Source organism: Mobula hypostoma, chromosome 2 (assembly GCF_963921235.1).
Source record: "Mobula hypostoma chromosome 2, sMobHyp1.1, whole genome shotgun sequence".
Lineage (NCBI taxonomy): Eukaryota > Metazoa > Chordata > Chondrichthyes > Myliobatiformes > Myliobatidae > Mobula > Mobula hypostoma.
Window position 1 is genome coordinate 208461534 of NC_086098.1, and position 22869 is coordinate 208484402.

Here is a 22869-nt window from a genome sequence, read left to right on the forward strand (position 1 = left end):
GTAGACAGGATATTTTATTGGAGATTCAATGCAAGTTACATACACTGACCAAAAATGGGGTAGAAGTAAGCTTTCTTTGGGTTCCTGCTCATTGTGGAGTGGAGGGTAATGAAAAGGTGAATAGCATAGCCAAACAGTCGCAGAAATTGTCTATAATAGAGGTCCAGATCCCTCTTAGCAAAGCGGACGTCAAGAGCATTATAAAAACACGTATTGAGGAAACATGGCAGAAGCATTGGGATGAGAGTGAAACGGAGACAACTGTACAAAATACAGAGGCAAGTCACATACAAAAGTTTGTCAAGTGGTGTAGAAAGACAGAAGTGATCATCAGTCGTTTGAGAATTGGACACACTAATCTTAATTACACATTATACAAAATAGAGAAACATCCAACTGGGTTGTGTGAATACTGTAATCAACCAGAAACAGTTGAACATGTATTGATAAAATGTAAGAAGTATCAAAAAGAGTGAAGATGATAGGAGCACTTAAGATAAACAAAAAAACTGGGTATAGAAGATATTTTAAGTGGGAATTCAAGAGAAATACAGATCTGTATCATGAAGTATCTGAAAGACTCAGGTTTATTATATAGAATATAGGGAATGTAATTCTTTTCCCTTCTCCTGTTTATCCAACAATCCACACTCCAGTCTAGCAGGTGGCAGTAATGCACCTTAAAGCTGGTTTGCCAACCGCCATAAAACAACACAAGAAGAAGAAGAATTAAGAGTGATACATATAGTCACTGTTAAGTTGATAACTTGCATCTTAACGTGGTTTGATGAAGACCTCAAAATATTATTTTTACTGTAGAATCAGCCACTCCATTTGTACACAGCAATGAAGATGCTTCAGTCACCATGACATAGAACAGTGCAGCACAGGATTAGTAATTAGTAAACTAGTAGCTAACTAATCTCTTCTGCCTACACAATGTCCATATCCTTCCATTTTCCTCACATTCATGTGTCTATCTAAGTGTCTCTTAAAACTCTTCAATGTTTCTGCATCTACCACAATTCCAGGCAGCGTATTCCAAGCATCTACCACGTTCTGTGTAATAAAAAAAATCTTGCCCCTCACATCTCTTTTGAAATTACTTCCTCTCACCTTAAATGCGTGCCTTCTTTACAAGCAAGCTGTCCTATTGTATCTTCATCGAAAGATGTATGGGGTGTATGGGGTGTCAGGGAGGGGTAGCACCTCTGGTGGGGGAACATGTCGCGTCCTTCTCAGGGCAGTTAGTCCACCTTTGGTCCCCACCTGGCACTCAGCTCTCACCTGTGACTCCCCGTAGCTGTTTGCATGCGACAGCGGCCACACCCCGGGCAATGGCTTCGACAAGCCGGCTAAATCAGGTGAGGGTAGCCGACGGATCTCAAACCCTCGGTGAGATAGGGAGTTGTCTATCCCAGCATGTGAAGACAGACTCCGGCGGATTGAGCGGACGAGACCAATGGAAAGTCCAATGGTCAAGAAGGCGGTCTCTGCAAGCGTCGTGGAACGTGCAGAGCAGGACAAGACACAGAAGACGTCCTGGTCATCCACTGCGCCTAGTCCCATCTCCAGCCATCTAGACTCTGTCTTGCCACTGGATCCAGATGGGAATTGGGAAGAGAGAGTGAGGCTGACGCTGCGCAACTCTCCCTCACTTGAATCCAAATCACGCGCTAGTCTCGACACCATCATAATGGTGTCCAGGTCATCATTGACGTCAATGATGGACGAACAACTCATCGAAAGTAATCTTTTCCCCAAAATACATACATTATTCATGAAATGTACATTAAATATTTGTCATTATCTTCATTCACTATACCAAGCAATTCAATACATTCCTTTGCAATATATCAATGTCACTAATACTTTCTCCTTAGGCACTGCATTAGTGAAACATTTGATTGCCTTTTACACCATAAAACATAGGAGCAGAATTAGGCCATTCAGCCCATTGAGTCTGCTCCACAATTCCATCATGGCTGATCCTGGATTCCAGTCAACCCCATACACCTCCATTCTCACCATATCCTTTGATGCCCTGACCAATCAGGAAATGATCAACTTCTGCCTTAAATATACACACAGACTTGGCCTCCACCACAGTCTGTGGCAGAGCTTTCCACAGATTTACTACTCTCTGACTAAAAAGCTTCTTCCTTACTTCTGTACTAAAGGGTTGCCCCTCAATTTTGAGGTTGTGGCCTCTAGTTCTGGATACCCCCACCATAGGAAACATCCTCTCCACATCCACTCTATCTAGTCCTTTCAACATTAAGTAGGTTTCAATAAGATCACCCCCCCCCCAAACCCGCATTCTTCTAAATTCCAGTGATTACAGGCCCAAACCTGCCAAACGTTCTTCCTATGTTAAGCCGCCCTTCCTCATGAACCTTCTCTGGACTCTCTCCAATGACAACACGTCCATTCTGAGACATGGGGCCCAAAACTGTTGACAATACTCCTGAGTGCAAACTGACTGGTGTCTTATAAAGGCTCAACATTATCTCCTTGTTATTATATTTTATTCCCCTTGAATGCGAACATTGCATTTGCCTTCTTTACCACAGATTCAGCCTGTAAATTGACCTTCTGGGAGTCTTGCACGAGGACTCAGAAGTCCTTCTGCATTTCTGATGTTTGAACCTTCTCCCCATTTAGATAATAGTCCGCACTATTGTTCCTGTTACCAAAATGCATTATCATACATTTCCCAACACTACATTCCATCTGCCACTTTTTTGCCTATTCTTCCAATTTGCCTAAGTCCTGCTGCAATCGCATTGCTTCCTCAGCACTACCTACCCCTCCACCTATCTTGGTATTGTCCACAAACTTTCAATTCTATTATCCAAATCATTGACAAACAATGTGAAAAGCAGCGATTCTAATACTGACCCCTGAGGAGCACCACTGGTCACTGGCAGACAACCAGAAAAGGCTGCTTTTATTTCCACTCGCTGCCTCCTGCCTGTCAGCCATTCCGCTATCCATGACGGTATCTTTCCTGTAATGCCACAGGGTTTCATCTTGTTAAGCAGCCTCATGTGTGGTAGCTAATCAAACCAAGTAAATGACATCCACTTCTTCTCCTTTGTCCACACTGCTTGTTACTTCCTCGGAGAACTCTAACAGATTTGTCAGGCAAGATTTCCCTTCACAGAAACCATGCTGACTTTGGCTTACTTTATAATTAGTCTCCAAGTACCTCGAAACCTCATCCTTAATAATAAACTCCAACACTTTCCCAACCACAGAGGTTAGTCTAATTGGCCTATAATTTCCCTTCTTAAAGAGTGGAGTAACATTTTACAAGGTGTCCGTCGGTAGCAGGATCTGAGAGTGTGGTTTTCTCCATTCAGCATTTTCAGTAGTATCACTAAGCTTCTGTGCTTCGCTTGACAACACTTTTGCACATTGGAATGTGCCCTTTCACAACATTCACCTGGAGACATCACCTTGCACTGGAGGACCAAAAGGTTTCAGGCAGATCTAAATATGTCTTTCATTGAGTTGATTTTTATCTCGCTTTGGGACTTTAGGACCACCCTACAGAGCACAGAGTCTTGTGTTATTCAGCTGCTTCCAACGAACCTTAACAAAGTATCTCAACAAAGACCCCTGCATCCTTTTCCAAACCTTGGCCATAATGAACAATCCACAAAGAGGTGAACAGTGCCTTATCTACATTACATCCATCTTGAGGGCAGTTCGTGGTGGGACTGAGGCTCCTGCATGAAGGATCTGACTGAGAAGGCTCTTGTCATCACCAACCAAGTTTTGTAAGTTCCATATATGAGGCATTTTACCAACTGATTTTGACAATAGTGTTGGGCAGCTATCCCACTAGGTCCATTATCTTCTTCTACCACAGGGTGTCCAAGATATTCCATATGGACCACAACCTGATTGGCTTGTGATCTGCACAAACTTTAAGGGTCAGATTGTACAGCACAGTGCAACTGAACAGAATATTCCACCAGAAGGAAGTCAATCTCACACTTCACAACCCTGGGGACAAGTAGAACCTCAGCAATTAATGGCCCTTGAAGAATGCATACCTATCTTGATGCAGCCACACATAACTGTGACCTTCAGGATGAGAGCTATATTTAGTTATGTTTTTACACTATTTTGAGATCTGTGTGCCACCTACTGACAGATGACATCCATTTTGGATTTCCAGATGAAATGGAAAATAATTCACATGATTGCAGCAGTACAGGAGCATGGAGTGATCCACATGTGTGCTGTAAGCAGTAATACTATGAGAATTTCATAGCTGAAGACTGTCTTTGAGATGGAACACTGTTCTTAGATTCCCAACTTCTGCTTCACCTTGGCTCTAAACAATTCTCACTGCAAGCCCTCATTCCTTGAATCCAAATTTCTCAGCACCTTCCAGCAGTTGATGATCTGACTGATGGTGATGGGAACAGTCAATCTGTGGGACCAGCTTCCAAAGGTTATGTCCCAGCTTGTGCTTCAATTGACTGTGGCCCCTGAGGTCTGCTCAAAATGGTGGCAGATACCGATCAATCTGCAGAACGAGCAGAAGGCGGCAATTTACCAACGTAGATGGTGAGTTTGAATTGAATGTTGGGATTGTCGCACCTCTTTTGTGGGTGCCTTTACTGATGGATTTGGCAAAAAGCACAGTGCAACACCCAGGCAAGTTAGGGTACAGTGTTGCAGCCTTACACGATTCCATGTTTAGATTCTCTCCCCGAAGCCCATCTTGAAGACAATGTCTCTTGCGTGTCTGTTAAGTGGCTTTCTCCCAGTTCAAGCTGACCAGGCAGGTGTCTACCCTTCATCCACATCTTCGAAGGTGACCAGATCCCATGGTAGCATAGGACCATCAGATTTTATTGCTAGGTATAGCAAATGTCTGTTCTGGTGCACCTCCTACCTCAAGGCAGACTTGGCTTGATTGGCAGTAACTTGAATAGTATCATGTAATCCACATTCAACAGTGAGGTGGTCACCAATTTTTGATCTCCTTTCCACCTTCTGCTTATAGGTGAAAGTGATAATGTTCTTTGTCATTAATGCTGATTTGCTGCTAGATAGAAGCACAAGCACTCTAAATTGTAGCAATTTAGGGCCCATTCTATCTGAAGATCTGTTGTTTCCAGGAATTTTATTCTTATCAATGTAACAGATAAAACTTGTAAGTGCTCTAGGACTGAAGGCTGATCCAGACTCTCCTGCTTGTTTTCACTTCAAACCTCCCAGACAGAGCTCAGGACATTCCAGGAGGTTATGCTGTCTGCACCTTCCCATTGCACAGACTATTATAGAAGGATTTGCAGAACCTCAGTATGTCCAACTCCGTGCACATATTAGGACATTAAGCTTAAGCCATCCTCTTCCTTAATTTGCAGACCACACTGGGAGCTCTGTGAATCTTTCAGACGGAATGCTCACTCATCTGTAAATAATCTTGGTGGACTCTGATGCAAAGAGACAGGAGCCTTAGGTCCCACACCATCGGGTTCAGGAACAGTTATTACCCTTCAACTATCAAGGCCCTGAACCAGCGAGGATACTTTTACTCTAAACAGGTTCCGCAACCTATGGACTCACGTTCAAGGACTCTACAACTCAGTTCTCAGTATTATTTATTTGTTTTACTTGCACAGTTTGCCTCCTTTTTCACATTGTTTGTCAGTGCTTGTGTGTATTTCTTTCATTACATTTCTCTCTTCTACTGTGAATGTCTGAAAGAAAATGAATCTCAAGTTAATATATGGTGAAATATACGTACGTACTTACATAATACATTTACTTTGAACTTTGAGGTTTGGGCTTGCTTGTTCTTTACCCCTTGGACTTCCTCCTTCACATCCATCCCCAGCGATTACAGCAGGAGTATATTCTCCATTGTTTATGGACAAAGCAATTCCCTCAAGTGCTGTCTTGCTGTCTAAACATACTGATGATGAATAACCTCGTGATGTTTGCCTTAATTGCTTCCCTCAGTGCATGGAAAAACAAAGAGGGGTTTTGTTGTTCCCACCCTCTGTGAGGCTTCCTATTTTCATGACAATCTTCAAGTGTTAAAATCTGTTATCTCCTCACCGTCTATCTCTTCTTCTGTAATATCCATTTTTGCATTGTTCATTCTTAATGCAAATATCCATATCATAGTCCTCTTCTATGAAGATAAGTGCCACACCAGAAATTATAAGATACTACATTGATACGTCTTCCACCTTCACATTCAAGCCACTGCTTCAGTCCCTGATGGATACTATTATTTTATTATTGTCTTTCTCATTATATATTGATGAATCATCCTGATGTTTTCCTAGATTTTACCATCTGACATTTTCTCACAACTTTTACACATTATTGCTTGCAACCTTATTTATACAATTTAAAACGTAGAATGAATGGACATATTTTTCTGCCACAATTACGGTGTATTATGGGTGTTCACTGCCTTTGCACCCTGATATTGAATTCAGGATTCTCATCAGTTAACCACAATATCCCAAAGTTGTTATTACTGATTCAGTATTTTCCAAAAGGCGCGTGGTAGCTGCACTACTGAAGTAATCAGAGTACATGCAGCCAAACAGCACCTGTGGCCTAACTCATCCATGCCTACCTATGCTAAAACTATTTTCCAGCAATTGGCCTATATCCCTGTTTTTCTCTCCTATCCATGTACTTGTCCAAACAGTCTTTAAACACTGCTTTTCTGACAGCTTATTTTATCACCCTTTGCAAAAAAATTGCCCCCCAGGTTTCCTTAAACTATTATTCCCCTCTCAGTCTAATCCCACAGCCTCTAGCTTTAGACTTCACTACCCATGGAAAACTTCCTAATCGCCAATTCAAAACAAAATATTTTCCATTTTTAAATCCATTATATTTTAAATGTAGTATATTTTAGTTTCTATCATAATCTTAAATTTCAACCCTGTTTTTCACTGTGAAATTTGCTTCAGATATTGGATAAAAATAGTGCTTTGCGTTTTTCTGTCTGATCATTCTTCCACGTGATTAACCAGCTTAACAACATCAAAATTGCTTTTCCCCCAAGACGATCCAAAAATAGAATACCCAGTAATTGCAAATGAAATGCATTTTTTGAATAATTCAAATGACATTGTTGCTCTGAAGATGCCATTGGCTGACCTCGTTACCATGCAAACGGCAGCATAAGAGTGAGAAACAGGGAAACTTACATTTAATAATAAAACAGACAAAAGTTGGTTCATTGTACACCTGCGGACAGGAAAAGAGACTGAAATTAACGTGTGATCTACAATATGTCAGTGACGTACGTACCTCAAAAGGCCACCATCTGTAAAATGTGCACTTTTTTTGTCACAATTTACGAAATTGCCACCAGGTTGAAAATTAACACAATACAGTACAGAGATTTTCTGATTTTATTTTGCAGTTTTTATTTTATTTTTTAGGTTTTTTTTACCTTACTTAAAAGCAATGTTCGTCACTCAGGCATTTGATAAGGTTCCCCGTGCAAGGCTCATTCAGAAAGTAAGAGGCATGGGATCCAAGGAGACCTTGCTTTGTGGATCCAGAATTGGCTTGCCCACAGAAGGCAAAGAGTGATTGTAGATGCTTTGTATTCTGCATGGAGGTGGTGACCAGTGGCGTTCCACAAGGATATTTTCTGGGACGCCTCCCCTTTGTGATTTTTATAAATGACCTGGATGAGGAAGTAGAAGGGTGGGTTAGTAATTTTACTGATGACACAAAAGTTGGGGTGTTGTGGATAGCCTGGAGGGTTGTCCAGGACATTGATAGGATGCAGAACTGGGCTGAGAAGTGGCAGATGGACTTCAATCCAGACAAGTGTGCAGTGGTTCATTTTGAAGACAAAATATAATATTAATGGTAAGACTCTTGGCAGTGTGGAGGACGTGAGAGATCTTGGGGTCCATGTCCAAAGGACACTCGAAGCTGTGGCACAGGTTGACAGTGTTAAGAAAGTGTATGGTGTGTTAACATTCATCAACCATGGGATTGAGTTCATGTTACAGCTTTATAAGACCTTGGTCAGACCCCACTTGGAGTGTTCACTTCTGGTCATCTCACTACAGGAAGGATATGGATACTATAGAAAGGGTGCAGAGGGGCTCTACAAGGATGTTGACTGGATTGGGGAGCGTACCTTGTGAGAACAGATTGAGTGAACTCGGCCTTTTCTCCTTGGAGTGACGGAGGATGAGAGGTGATCTGATAGAGGTGTATAAGATGATGAGGGTCATTGATCATGTGGATAGTCAGGGGCTTTTTCCCAGAGCTGAAATGGCTAACACAAGAGGACACAGTTTTAAGGTGCTTGGAAGTAGGTACCAGGGGATGTCAGGGTTCAGTTTTTCCACAAAGAGAGTGGTGGGTGTGTGGAATGCACTGCTGCTGGTGCTGGTGGAAGTGGATACAATGGGGTCTTTTAAGATAGGTACATGGAGCTTAGAAAAATAGAGGGCTATGCGCTGGGGAAATCCTAGGCAGTTTCTAGAGTAGGTTACATGCTCGGCACAACATTGTGGGCCGAAGGGCCTGTAGTGCGCTGTAGATTTCTATGTTCTATGTTCTAACGCTTTCTTGTCATTGTTCAGGACAAGAAAAAAATGCAGTCCCTCTTCATTCAGGGCAAACAGCATGTTGGCAATTCAGTTACTAAAAACACAATGGCTACTTTTAAAATAGGACTGAGTTATTTAGGGTGACATCTAAGTATGTTTGTTACAATCATGGACTCCCGAAGCTGGAACGTTCCCTTGCAAAAAGAGGTTGAATGCATACAGGAGGTGTTTGCTCTCATTCATCATATACGATCATATGAAATAACTCCTGATCATTTGTAATCGATATTGTCCCCGTAGCTTGGCCGATTACAACTGCACGGTTTTGCTACTTTATCTCATGTGTTGAAGACCCGCTCCGCCTCCAGTTGACGTCTGCCATTTGCGGAAACAGACCGCAGTAGAAATGGCGATGAATTTTGAAGAGGACGCATCACGTCCTAATGAAACAGGAGGGGATGACAAAGAAGCTTTAACCTGCCCCGTTTGCTTAGAAATTTTTGAAAATCCAATGCGAATTGAATGTAACCATATGTAAGTAACAATTTTATGTTTTTTTTCTCTTAAACACGTCTTGATTGGTAGCCAGCTTGGAGGTTCCTTTAAACTTGCCGAAATATATTTATCTGTGGGAGAAAATTAACGACAGTCTGCTTTCTTCAGTGGATCTTTAAAGCTAAAATATAACATTCAGTATGTTGCAGTGAGTGCGCTAATATGTCAGTATCGTTTTATGATCTATTAGGTTTACAAAGGATTCGGGGAACTGGAATTTCTTCTCTTTTTCTGTTTCCGCTCTGTAAATCCTAAGACAATATTATTTCTTCTTCTTCTTACAGAAACATCATTTAGTTACGGGTATACTAAATATTTAAAATTCGCTGCAGCCGGATCAATGATCTAGTTGATTTTGGTTTCGACGCATTTGAAACTATGGAATACTTCAATCGCATTTTCATTTTACCACGCAACATCCTGAAAGCTGGTGACTCATTTTAGTGGCTGTATTTTGCATATAAGGCTATAAGTAGGACTTGATTTTTCGACATTTTATTTTTGGATCAGTTCTGGATTGTTCCTTGGAAAATTTGTGTATATCTATTTTACTTTCACTTTCTGAGCTATCACGAGAGGCTGTTGGGTGGTTTTCTCTGGAGCGTCGGGACTCGGGAGTCTGAGGTGGAGATCTCTGAGCAGCACATATAAAATGCTGGAGGAACCCAGCAGGCCTGCCGAAGGGTTTCGGCCTGAAACGTCGACGGTACTCTTTTCCATAGACACTCCCTGACCTGCTGGAGTTCCTCCAGCATTTTGTGTGTGTGGCCCGGATTTCCAGCATCTGCAGATTTTCTCTTGTTTGTGATGGGAGATCTCTGATAGAGGTTTGCAAGATTATGAGAGGCATAGGTAGGGTGGATAACCCTGTTTCGCAGGGTTGAAATGTCTAATACCAGAGAGCATAGATTGAATGTGGGGGGGGGGTTATTTCCAGGGGTCAACCATACCTGGTGTGGTGGGAGAGGCAAATATACTAGAGGCTTTTAAGAGATGTTTGGATATGCAGATGGAGGGATTAGTGTTTGGGTGCTTTTGATTTGCTTTTTAGCTGGTTTGGCAAAACATTGTGGGCTGAATGGCCTATTCCTGTGCTGTACTGTTCTATATTCTATGTCACTTTCTGCTATTGAAACAAAATTGGTAATGACAGGAACAGGTGGAATAATGTTAGATCCACCAACCTGTCCACACTATCTGGGCTAGATGTGGATTGACCCCACTGAGCCTCCAGTCTCTGGAGGTATTTAAACAGGTATAAGAAATCATCATGGGGCATTCTACTGAGGCGACACACCCTACTTTTTACAGTAGGTGGAGGTGGGAGTAGAACATTATCTGTTTCGGTATCCATGTATTTGCAGTCAGGAATGAAAATGGGCATGAGCAAAATTGCAATGCCTAAATAGAACAAATCGTGTTATCATTGGGGTAGGGGCTCACATACACCAGACCAATGCAGGTTTAAAGGTGAAACTTACAGAAAACAGTATGGTAGCATAGTGGCTGGAATAAAGCTTTACAGTACTAGCTATCCGGGTTCAATTCCTGCTGTTGTCTATAACGATTTTGTATGTTCTCCCCATGACTGCGTGGGTTTCCTCTGAATGCTGTAGTTTCCTCCCACAGTCCAAAGTCATACTGGCTGAAAGGTTAATTGGTCATTGTAATTTGTCCCATGATTAGGTTAGGGTTGTTGAGTGGCACACCTTGAAGGGCTGGAAAGGCCTACACCATGCTGTATCTCAATAAATAAATAAATCCTGTGTGACATTCTCATATCCCCTCACATGTTTTTTCTCATTTCCCAGTTTCTTTCTGTCGATATCTTCTGCCTCCTATACAAATCAGAATGCACCCTGTTCCAGAAAACCAAAATTTCTCTTCACCTCCCCACCTCACCATTTGTCCTTCATCCTGCCATCTCTCTTACTCTCTATCCCTTTCCTTCCATCTCTTTTGCCAGTGAACTCTTCCCTCCAGCCCTCCTCTCTATCTACATTTCAACCTGACTTCCCTGGGTTTGTCCATCGAGCCCTTTGATTTATTGGTTCTTAAGATTATGTCTCAAAAGTAGTGGTGCCTTCTTCATGTCTTGCATTTATACAATTAATGCTATCCATTCTCCTTTGAATTGTTAATCTTTCGAAGATAATTTTGACTTTCATCGTCTACAATGCTATTTCGTGACTCACTTACTACTTGTATAGTTACTCAAAAAATACTTTTAACTAGCAACATACACAAAATGTTGGAATAACTCAGAAAGTCAGGCAACATCTACGAAGGGGACTAAGCAGTTGACATTCAGTCTGAGACCCTTCATCAGCACAGACCTGATGAAGGGTCTAGGCCCAAAATGTTGGCTGTTTATTTCCCTCCATAGATGGTGCCTGACTTGTTGCACGTTCCTCAGAATTCCCAGAATCTGCAGAATCTCTTGCGTGTATATCCTTTTAATTGACATTTTGGTGCCATTATTGAATAACTGATTCTGATTGTACATTAACTTTTCAAACTCAAGTAAAATGCAATCTTGTTTATGTGTAGATTTTGCAGCAATTGCCTATCTGCACTACAGAAGCCAAAAAAGCCGATTTGTGCTGTATGTCGCTTTCCTCTGAAAGGTGCAACTCGAGCTATTGAAATTGAGAGGAAATTAGAAGTAACTCTTACAAGCTGCAGTGGTTGTGGAACTCAGGTCGGTGTTGTCTTTTTCGATGGTTTCAACAGAGAGACTGGATGAATTGATTACTCTGGTTCACTTTATTGACTTGTGCATTTAATATTTTGGAAGTAAATTATACCTCAGCGGGTTACAAGATGATTGTCATCCACTTTGAGTACAGGATATGTTTTCTCATCATAAGGCCTAAAAGATAATGACACCATTCGTTTTTACAGGATTAATTTTTAAAAATAACAGGCCATAACATGTGTGTCTGGATGCCTCTAACCATTTTATCCAAGAAGGGCTGGCAAACCCTCAAGAACCAGAGTCGTGTTTCACTAAAACTGAGCCACGCGGAAGCTATAACTGGGAAATGTATATTAAAAAAACTTCATTTACACAACAAACCTACATGAGAGGAGGAGAGAGAGAGAGAAAACCAAGAGCATCTCAGTCTCCCAGAACAATGTTTTGTACCTTTTGAGCACAAAGATAAAAAATAAATGATTAACTGCAGTTTTAATTGCTATAATTAGCAACTTAACTTTAACATTTGTGTTTTAGTCAGGTAGATTTACAGTTATGTATTTATAATGGCAACACATCCCAACCAGCAGAACCCTTTTGAAATATTTACTGCGGTGTCTGTTCCAAAAGCCTCAGGGCAAACTGCAGATACCCAAATACCTCTTTTGTAGCAGACATCCCACATCTCCCGGAAATTCCAGGAGTCTCCTGCATATTATTAGTGACTCCCTGATGCCCGCAAATTATATACAATGTCATGGAAATCAATTTTTTTGAGAGCGAGCGATAGAGCCCGAGAGAGAAAGCAAAAGAGAAAGCGCGAGAGCGACCATGAGAGAGATCGAGAGCAAGCGAGAGAGGGGGGGACGGGGAGAGAGAGAGAGAGAAATAGGGAGAGAGCGCGAGAGCAAGCAAGCGAGAGCGCGCGAGCAAGAGAGAAAGCAAGCGAGAGAGAGAGAGAGAGAGAGTGAGCGAGAGCACGCCATGGGAGAGTGTTCCAAAAAAAGAAAGTATAAATCGTACTTCACCCCAGACTACCCTAAAGTGAACCCCTGTCTAATAGGGGTCAAAAATAATGACAGTGTTGCTCGCTGCGCTGTTTGCAACAGTAACTTTACTATTGCCCATGGTGGGTTAAGACTGTAAAAGACATGTTGAGGTGAGTTTAACAGGTGTCATTTGTTCATTAGCTTAGCTAACGTTATTTAAACTAGCTGGCTGGCTGCTAAGGAGCTACTCTATTGCAGACATCCCACCTCTCCCGGAAGTCTCCCGCAAATTGATGGTGCTACCTCCCTGAAATGAGTTTTTGCAGGGTGGGATGTCTGTGATAGTAATGAAGGATGGCTAACCAGAAGGTTGAATGACAAAATAGATCTGTCCTGAACTGTGCCTTAAGTGGTAGAGATACATATTTAATACTGTGTTAATAGCAGGCACAGTCATCTATTATCTTTCTGTATTTAGTTTCAATGGGACTGTATCTGAATGCTCACACCCAATAATTGAGTTCACTAGCAAAAAGTATCAGAAGTTAAATTATGTGTAGTTTTTTTCTCTGAAGGCTGATTCACATTTTAATTAATTTCATAACCTCAGAATGAGCCCTGGCAGCCTAAAGATTATTAAATGGCGAGTACCTTTTTTAAAGGGTTAGCAACTTTGCATCCACTGTCTCATGCATCAGTTCTGATTTCAAAAATAATGATGAAGAACGGCTCCAGTTCCTACGCTTAATTTGTTCCATTAATGATCCAAAGAAATAAGCAAATTATCAGGCAACACACATAAAAAATGCTGGTGAACGCAGCAAGCCAGGCAGCATCTATAGGAAGAGGTACAATCGACGTTTCGGGCCGAGACCCTTCGTCAGGACTAACTGAAAGAAGAGATAGAAAGAGATTTGAAAGTGGGAGGGGGAGATCCGAAATGATAGGAGAAGACAGGAGGGGGGAGGGATGGAGCTAAGAGCTGGAAAGTTGATTGGCAAAAGGGATACGAGGCTGGAGAAGGGAGAGGATCATGGGATCCTCTGGGCTCCCCTCCCCCTTTCTTTCTCCCTAGGCCTCCCGTCTCATGATCCTGTCCCTTCTCCAGCCTCGTATCCCTTTTGCCAATCAACTTTCCAGCTCTTAGCTCCATCCCTCCCCCTCCTGTCTTCTCCTATCATTTCGGATCTCCCCCTCCCACTTTAAAATCTCTTTCTATCTCTTCTTTCAGTTAGTCCTGACGAAGGGTCTCGGCCCGAAACGTCGATTGTACCTCTTCCTGTAGATGCTGCCTGGCCTGCTGCGTTCACCAGCATTTTTTATTTGTGTTGCTTGAATTTCCAGCATCTGCAGATTTCCTCGTGTTTGCGTAACCAAATTATCAGAATACTCTGTGATCCACACTTCTGCTTTTATCCATATCATGGCAAATATAAGAGAAATATAACCATTGTAAGTCCAAAGAAATGTATATAACTTTGTTTAAGCCACCACACTTATATTTTCTAGCCAAACAGCAAATTTGTTGAATTACCTTGGCCATTGAGCTGGTGTTCATTCCCATTCAAGAAAATTGCAGGTGATTTGTGTCTTTTGATGCAGTATTTTAAAAATACTTTCAGTGTGTTTGATTCATCTAGCACCTTGCACATTGTCAGAATATATCCAGTACAGCTAATATAGTAGTTGTATAACCAGCAATAACTGCTTGAATTTACTGTAAATTTGCATTTATTGTAGATTTGGTATTTAGGTTTGCAAACTGACATAGTACAAAAGTATTATATGCAGCAGGATATGTCAATCTGAAGGTAGTGACATTCTTAGGTGATTTTTCCAGCATTCTTGCAGTTTAACTCTGTGACTGTTTTTTCTTTAATGTTATTATTTTTGTTTTCAAATTGATCCAGGTTTACATGAATAAGTTGCGATCCCATAATGCATCATGTCCAAAATATCAGGACTTTATTTCGGAGGGAGTGAAAGCATCCATGAAAGATCAGCATCCCAGTCTTAGGTGACTATTTTCAAGTATTATGGCTTCTTTTTCATTCTAAGTCACGACTATTAAACTATAATCTTATTTTGTTCTGTTTTGTTTTTTCAGAGGCAATATTTTCAAGATAATTTAAGCAAATAGACTGCAGTATTTATTAGACTGAATTTTATGTTTGTTGCTTGATTGTTGGGCAATTGTCTTTTCATTGTTTAAAGAGGCCAAGAGTCCTTATAGTTATAAAGAAGATGATCCATTCAGTATTAAAATAGATTTTGCTTGTCATGAAAAACCGCACTTCCGACATGGTCTACACTAGCTGTGAGCCATTGGGATGGTAAAAGAGAATGGAAATTGCATTTAAGCAGGCATGGGATGCCAGTGAACATATTTGACCATCTCCATGCATTATTGTGTCAGGTGCACAGAGGAGCCAAAAAGAAAATCACAAGACTTCTATCCTTATGGCAAATAGCCTTGAGTTTAAGCAAAGTTTTTATATATAAAAATTATACTGTGCCTCATATAAGCATTGTGCTATGTCAAAAGTTCTGTTGAGGTACAGCATTGTTATTAACACAAATACTGATTAAATTGAAATATAGATGGTACTGCTGAGAATACATATGAAATTTCACTTAATGTATTGAACACACTAGAACTGGAATTAGTTGGAATTCAGAGAGTGACATAATAATAAGAGACTGGGCGGAGGTTGCATTGGAGCCAAGTCTATGCACTTTTTTTAGATTCACATCCAGGAATATAAAGCTGGGGTTATTCTGTGATTATTGAGTGGCACAAGGTGCTCTACCCATTTTCCACCCCTTCAGACAATAAAAGCATCTAATGCTCTAACTACTGCAGCAGTAGAAATCATTTAATTCTGTACAGGTTGTAAATGAAGACTATACTTTTCCTCTGGTGGATTTTGTTATATGGTTTTTATAACTACATACATTTTGCCTTTTTTTTTATAGCATGCCCAATCGATTTACATTTACTTGTCCATTCTGCAATGCAAAAAACTTGGACCAAGATAGCTTGGTTGAACATTGTATTTCAAGCCATACTGGAGAATATGCAAAACGGGTAAGATTTAACAAAGAAAACTTATCGAATGGGTTGACCCAAGATACTTTATTGCTATAATATCGCTCTTCCTTGAAGAAACAATTTAATTTTGGAGTATATAGTTTAATTATAATATTCAAATTTAACACAAAACTGCCCTTAGCTTGAGGTATGATGTAATTGGTGGCAATATATTTGCCCTCTAAGTCACCATGATATGATAAACTATTTTTAAGTGTCTTTATCTAAATATTGATGATGATTGAGTTCAGTTTGTAAAAACAAAAGTTACATTTTAATTGATTTAGTAAATGTAAGACATTTTTTTGTAATCAATTCACTCAGGATTATTTAGAGCTCAGATCTATCCTGTTCTTGATTTGACAGCTGAAAATTGAGTACAACATTGTAGTGCATTTTTTAAATCCATGCTCTTAAAGTATAATTTTTCCATTGGCTACATAAGAATCAATTTAATCCATTTCATTTGTGAGCATGTGGCCAAGTGGTTAAGGCATTGAACTAGCAATCTGAAGGTCGTGAGTTCGATCCCCAGCTAAGGCAGCGTGTTGTGTCCTTGAGCAAGGCACTTAACCACACAGTGCTCTGCGACGACACCGGTGCCAAGCTGTATCGGCCCTAGTGCCCTTCCCTTGGACAACATTGGTGTCGTGGAGGGGGGAGACTTGCGGCATGAGCAACTGCCTGTCTTCCATACAACTTTTGCCCAGGCCTGCTCCCTGGAGAGTGAAGACTTTCCAGGTGCAGATCCATCGTCTCGCAAAACTAACGGATGCCTTTATTTATTTATTTAATCCATTTCATACACATTTTATGCTGTATTTCACCCGTTCTAAATGTTGACAAGATTATTATTTCAGTTGTGCCTTTTGTGTTAATATACATAATTCAGTGCCTACATGTAGAAACCATAGAAACTACAGCACAGAAACAGGCCTTTTGGCCCTACTTGGCTGTGCCGAACCATTTTCTGCCTAGTCCCACTGACCTGCACACGGACCATATCCCTCCATACACCTCCCATCCATGTATCTGTCCAATTTATTCTTAAATGTTAAAAAAGAACCCGCATTTACCACCTCGTCTGGCAGCTCATTCCATACTCCCACCACTCTCTGTGTGAAGAAGCCCCCCCTAATGTTCCCTTTAAACTTTTCTCCCCTCACCCTAAACCCATGTCCTCTGGTTTTTTTGTCCCCTTGCCTCAGTGGAAAAAGCCTGCTCGCATTCACTCTATCTATACCCATCATAATTTTATATACCTCTATCAAATCTCCCCTCATTCTTCTATGCTCTAGGGAATAAAGTCCCAACCTATTCAACCTTTCTCTGTAACTGAGTTTCTCAAGTCCCGGCAACATCCTTGTAAACCTTCTCTGCACTCTTTCAACCTTATTTATATCCTTCCTGTAATTTGGTGACCAAAACTGAACACAATACTCCAGATTCGGCCTCACCAATGCCTTATACAACCTCATCATAACATTCCAGCTCTTATACTCAATACTTTGATTAATAAAGGCCAATGTACCAAAAGCTCTCTTTACGACCCTATCTACCTGTGACGCCACTTTTAGGGAATTTTGTATCTGTATTCCCAGATCCCTCTGTTCCACTGCACTCCTCAGTGCCTTACCATTAACCCTGTATGTTCTACGTTGGTTTGTCCTTCCAACGTGCAATACCTCACACTTGTCAGTATTAATCTCCATCTGCCATTTTTTCAGCCCATTTTTCCAGCTGGTCCAAGTCCCTCTGCAGGCTCTGAAAACCTTCCTCACTGTCTACTACACCTCCAATCTTTGTATCATCAGCAAACTTGCTGATCCAATTTACCACATTATCATCCAGATCATTGATATAGATAACAAATAACAATGGACCCAGCACTGATCCCTGTGGCACACCACTAGTCACAGGCCTCCACTCAGAGAAGCAATTCTCTATCACCACTCTCTGGCTTCTTCCATCGAGCCAATGTCTAATCCAATTTACCACCTCTCCATGTATACCTAGCTACTGAATTTTCCTAACTAACCTCCCATGCGGGACCTTGTCAAAGGCCTTACTGAAGTCCATGTAGACAATATCCACTGCCTTCCCTTCATCCACTTTCCTGGTAACCTCCTCGAAAAACTCCAATAGATTGGTCAAACATGACCTACCACGCACAAAGCCATGTTGACTCTCCCTAATAAGTCCCAGTCTATCCAAATGCTTGTAGATTCTGTCTCTTAGTACTCCCTCCAATAACTTACCTACTACCGACGTTAAACTTACTGGCCTATAATTTCCCGGATTACTTTTCGATCCTTTTTTAAACAACAGAACAACTTGAGCCACTCTCCAATCCTCCGGCACCTCACCTGTAGACAGCGACATTTTAAATATTTCTGCCAGGGCCCCTGCAATTTCAACACTAGTCTCTTTCAAGGTCCGAGGGAACACCCTGTCAGGTCCAAGGGAATTTATCCACTTTAATTTTCCTCAAGACAGCAAGGACCTCCTCCTTTTCGATCTGTACAGTTTCTATGATCTCACTACTTGTTTCCCTTAATTCCATAGACTGTATGTTGAGCTAGTAGCTGTTCAGATAAAAATTAATGAAAAAATACAAAGCTGAGTATATAACAGAAGAGGTTTCCAGTTGGGATGAAAGTTTCCAAGGGTTATTATTGGTGCCCACATTTATAGTTCAGATTTACCTGGATTTGGGTGATGGATTGAATTTAATTTAAGGCAATAATGACCTTCAAAAGGTCTAAGACACTGGGCTACAACGTAATGTAGTGAAGTGGTATAGTTTAGTAAGGAGAATGGGAAAAGCATTATGTGATACCATTTTCTAGGATCTAAGAAATATGGGAATATTTGGGATGCACATGCACCTCATATTGCAGATACTGTTTAAGAGGTACACGGGATTGAGAATTTCTAAAGGGTATTTTGGTTACAGAAAGCATGGAAATTGTGAAAAACCTTAATATAAAAGATTAGTCATGATACGTCTGGAGTATTGTGTGCAATGTTTGCTGTTGTACTCTTGAAAGAATGACAAGGCCTTAGAGGGTCTCTAGTGGAGACCTACCAGAATGATGGCAGGTTTTAGAAATTTTAGTTAGATAGGGGGAAAATATGAGTAACTGAGGTTGTTTTCCTTCATGCAGAAAAGGATAGCAAAAGTTTGATAGAATTGCATCAGAATTTTTGGATTTAAAAATGGATTAAGAAGGAGAAACTTTCTGCCGGCAGATGGACACGATCTTATTGAATAGCATAGCAAACTCCAAGGACGGAATGGCCTATTTCTCAATGGTTCTTGACGTGGATTTTAATTACTAATAGACATACAACTAGGTAACTAGTTGATTAACCCAAGAATAATTTCTTGGCCCCATTAGTTGAAAACCTGGAAGAACGAACAATAATCAATGTTTCCAGATTTGTAGATAATACGAAAATGGGTGTTTTGAGAGATGTACTGGGATTCTGCACTGGGGTATGGTTTGAGTGTGTGAGCAAAAGACTGACAAATGGAGTTTAACAGATAGAAGTGTGAGGTCATACATTATGGTAAGAATTAAAAGGCAGGTTATTATCTGGATTGAGAGAAGCTACAAGTGAGTGAAATACAGAGGAATCTAAATGTTCTGATAAGTTAATTGTAAAAAGTTAGCAGACAGGTCCAACAAGTACTTGAGCCAAATGACACTCTGGTCTTTATTGCATAGAGGTTGGAGTTTAAAAATAAGAGAGGTATTGTTACAGTAGTATAGCTGGAATACTGTGCACATATTTAGTCCTCTTGCCTAAATGAAAAGATACGGTAACATTGGAAGCTGTACAGAAGGGATTCGCACTGCTAATTCCTGGGCTGTGAGGGTTGTCCTATCAAAAGAGTCTACAGTAAATAGCTTGGACCTGTATTCTTTGCAGTTAGAAGAATGAAGGGTGGCCTTATTCACACATATGAGATCTTGTGTGTGATCTTATCGAGGAAACATATCCTTGCCAATATTCCAGCAGAATACTTATCTTTGCATGTCTCTAATTTTGCAGGAAATTGCTGGAAGTTAATCAACTTCAGTGTATTGGAACTTAAACTGATCCTTTGCTCTTCACACATCTTTGCAATTGACTTCTTTAAAGATCTCTGAAAAAGACTACTGTGCAATTCCTGTGTCTTTGGTTTTTGGTTAAGTTGAAAGGGGAAAGTTTAAAAAGGACCCAAGGAGAAATTTCCTCACCCAGAGGGTGGTGGGTAGACGGAACAAGGTGCTAGAGGAAGTTGTAAAGGTGGGTACAATTATAATGTTTGATATATCTTGGCAAGTATATGGATGGAAAAGGTTGTGAGGGATATGGGCCAAACATGGTATATGAGACTAGCATGGGTGAGTTGGGCTGAAGGGCCTGGTTGCCTGCTGTATAGCTACTATTGTGCTCTTATTTCTTCCAAGGTTTGCCCTATTTGCTCTTCCATGCCGTGGGGTGACCCAAACTTCAAAAGTGCAGACTTGATACAACATTTGAAAATTCGTCATAGATTTTCATATGACACTTTTGTGGTATGTACTTTCTAGTTTCAGATAACTTAGTGTAAATAATAATAAAGGAAAGCCTTCTTACGGTGAGCCACGTTTATAAGCCACTAATCTTGGTGAAATGTCTTGGCTGTGAGGGTCCCTTTACATTCAGGTGATACTTGTGCCATCCAAGGGTACACCTGGGAAATTGGTCATTTGGAGAGGCTGTAAACTCCAATGGAAGATTTGAGGCTGGAACGAAGGCTGGGAAGTGTTTGCCCTTCCCTTTGTAATAGAGATCAGAGGATATAATTGTGATCCCTTTTTGAGGTTGCTAATGATATATTTCTCATAACTTGGATTCTTTCTTTTTGAGATCCTTATGCTAATCAAAAATGCTCCGATGTGTCTCTGTAGCAGGAGATCTGGAATTTCCCATAGGAAGTTCCATGTGGATCCCTTAAGTGTAGCAGGTGTGGAGTATTATCTTTCCGAAACCTCACACTTCAGTACAGTGTAATACTTTTTCACAGTGCTGCACTTTAGGATACCACCTTTCAAAAGAAATGTTAGATAGAGATTCTGCCTGGCTTCTCAATGAACTAAGATAGTTAAACACTGATATTTTGCTGGAATTTGTCCATTAATCAACAGCCTAACTAATGATGTAGATATCTAAACAGAAAATAATCCGCAGATGCTGGGATCAAAGCAACACTCACAACACGCTGGAGGAACTCAGTGAACTGCCCGACCTGCTGAGTTCCTCCAGCGTGTTGTGAGTGATGTAGATATCTAGTTGTTTGCTATATTCCTTACATAATTATAAATGCAGTTGAGAGGTACTTAATTGGTTTTAAACTATTTGGGTGTAGTCCTGTGTGAATGGCACAATTTAAGCACAAGTTTCTTTGGGTGTGGTACTGTGTGAATGGCACAATTTAAACACAAGCTTGTTTATAAATTGTTTTTAAATTAGATTTGGTTTTCATCTTGCCTTTCATCCAAAGAATTTCTCGAACCAAAGCCCTCATCAATAGCTGTGCGATCTGTACCTCTCAATAGCTACCAAGTTGTTAAGCAAATGATTGTATATAATATACTCTTTTTTTTTACAGGATTATAATGTGGATGAAGATGAAATGCTCCAGGAAGCCATTGAACTATCACTTCAAGATAGAAGTATGAGATATTAGGGAACTAATTTTTCTCATGAATTAACAGTTGAAGTTCATCGAATGAGTACTGCTCTATAGGTTTTATATGTTATTAAATCTTTCCTGTGCACTTTTGATGATTCTTCAGTTACACGTAAAAATATGTTGGGGTGGGAATTATATTAGCAGATCTAACATACTAAGGTACCCATTATATCAAATAAATATTTATCTGAAGGTTATTACAGCACTTTAATCTTTGATGTTTGGTAATGGATATAATTACTTTTGATTAAATCCCCATTATAATGCCTTGTAATTTGTATTAATGCCCAGCTTGAAATAGCTTTTGAAAAGATCAATAAAATATTGGTTGGATTTCAGGTATGGACTGAATTGGCTAATGCTTCTTTATTACTACTAATAAGTTAATGTTTTTTTCTATTTATATGTGTAAAATTCACTCTTCCATGACTTAATTGGTACTTTTATAAAACATCTTCACTGGGACAATGTCAGCATCTGAGTAGAAAGAAATTTGTCATTCTATCCTCAGGAATGCAACACTACCATAGGAATAAACAATGACAACTTCCAGTCCCACAGCCAAACCATGCCAGAACTTATGCACTGTTCAAACTTTCTCCTATTTATGCACATCTGAGTCTAATCTTTTATTCTCCATTTCCTCAAGTGATAAGCTGATTTTTCACATAAATTTATTTACATTGATTTTCTCAAATACTCTCTTTCAGTGGTCTCCTCAAGTAAACGTGATTTACTTCCATTTGGTTTTGTGGTGGCAGATGAGACCCACAGATGTTATTACCAGGGCCTCAATATCCCTTAATAACTAAGGTTCCTTAAACCTGTTAGCTTTGCCTTTCATTCAAACAAGAATATACAGATAATGTACTCTCAGTGTTTCTCTTTTGAAAGCTTCCCATTTAAGCAAGCATCTCTTTGCTGGTAAACAACCTATCCCAATCCATGCCTGCCAGATCTGATGCTATCAAGATTGGTCTTATTCCAACTTAAGATCTCAACCAGAGGACCAATTCTCCATAATTATCTTGAAACCTCCGAGTTCAGGGGTTCAGCACGGGTCTAACAACCCTGACTGGATCTTAGAAAATAGTTCTTCCACCAATGCCGACTGAGGAGGATTTCCTCAGAAACGTCATTCCTTCCAGAACCCAAGTTTTAAACTGAATGTAATTGCCCTAAACAGCACAGCAGAGGGAGCTGGATGTAAGTGATTTTGAGCTCAGACTGTGACT

General features: G+C 40.4%; 1 protein-coding gene across 1 annotated transcript; it reads left to right on the forward strand.

The window, feature by feature from the left end:
• The first annotated feature begins 7286 nt into the window (after window positions 1-7286).
• rnf114 (ring finger protein 114) lies at window positions 7287-21973 on the forward strand. Its single transcript, XM_063069579.1, has 7 exons — window positions 7287-7297; window positions 8925-9107; window positions 11679-11829; window positions 14726-14832; window positions 15792-15903; window positions 20367-20474; window positions 21551-21973. The coding sequence occupies exons 1-7, from the start codon at window positions 7287-7289 to the stop codon at window positions 21626-21628; spliced, it is 750 nt and encodes a 249-aa protein (XP_062925649.1). The 3' UTR covers window positions 21629-21973.
• The last annotated feature ends 896 nt before the right edge of the window (window positions 21974-22869 follow it).

Bases quoted from the DNA above. Each gene is read 5' to 3' on its own strand.
- rnf114 (XM_063069579.1), top strand. The intron at 9,108-11,678 runs GTAAGTAACAAT...GTTTATGTGTAG, and splicing joins CGAATTGAATGTAACCATAT to ATTTTGCAGCAATTGCCTAT. The intron at 11,830-14,725 runs GTCGGTGTTGTC...AAATTGATCCAG, and splicing joins GCAGTGGTTGTGGAACTCAG to GTTTACATGAATAAGTTGCG.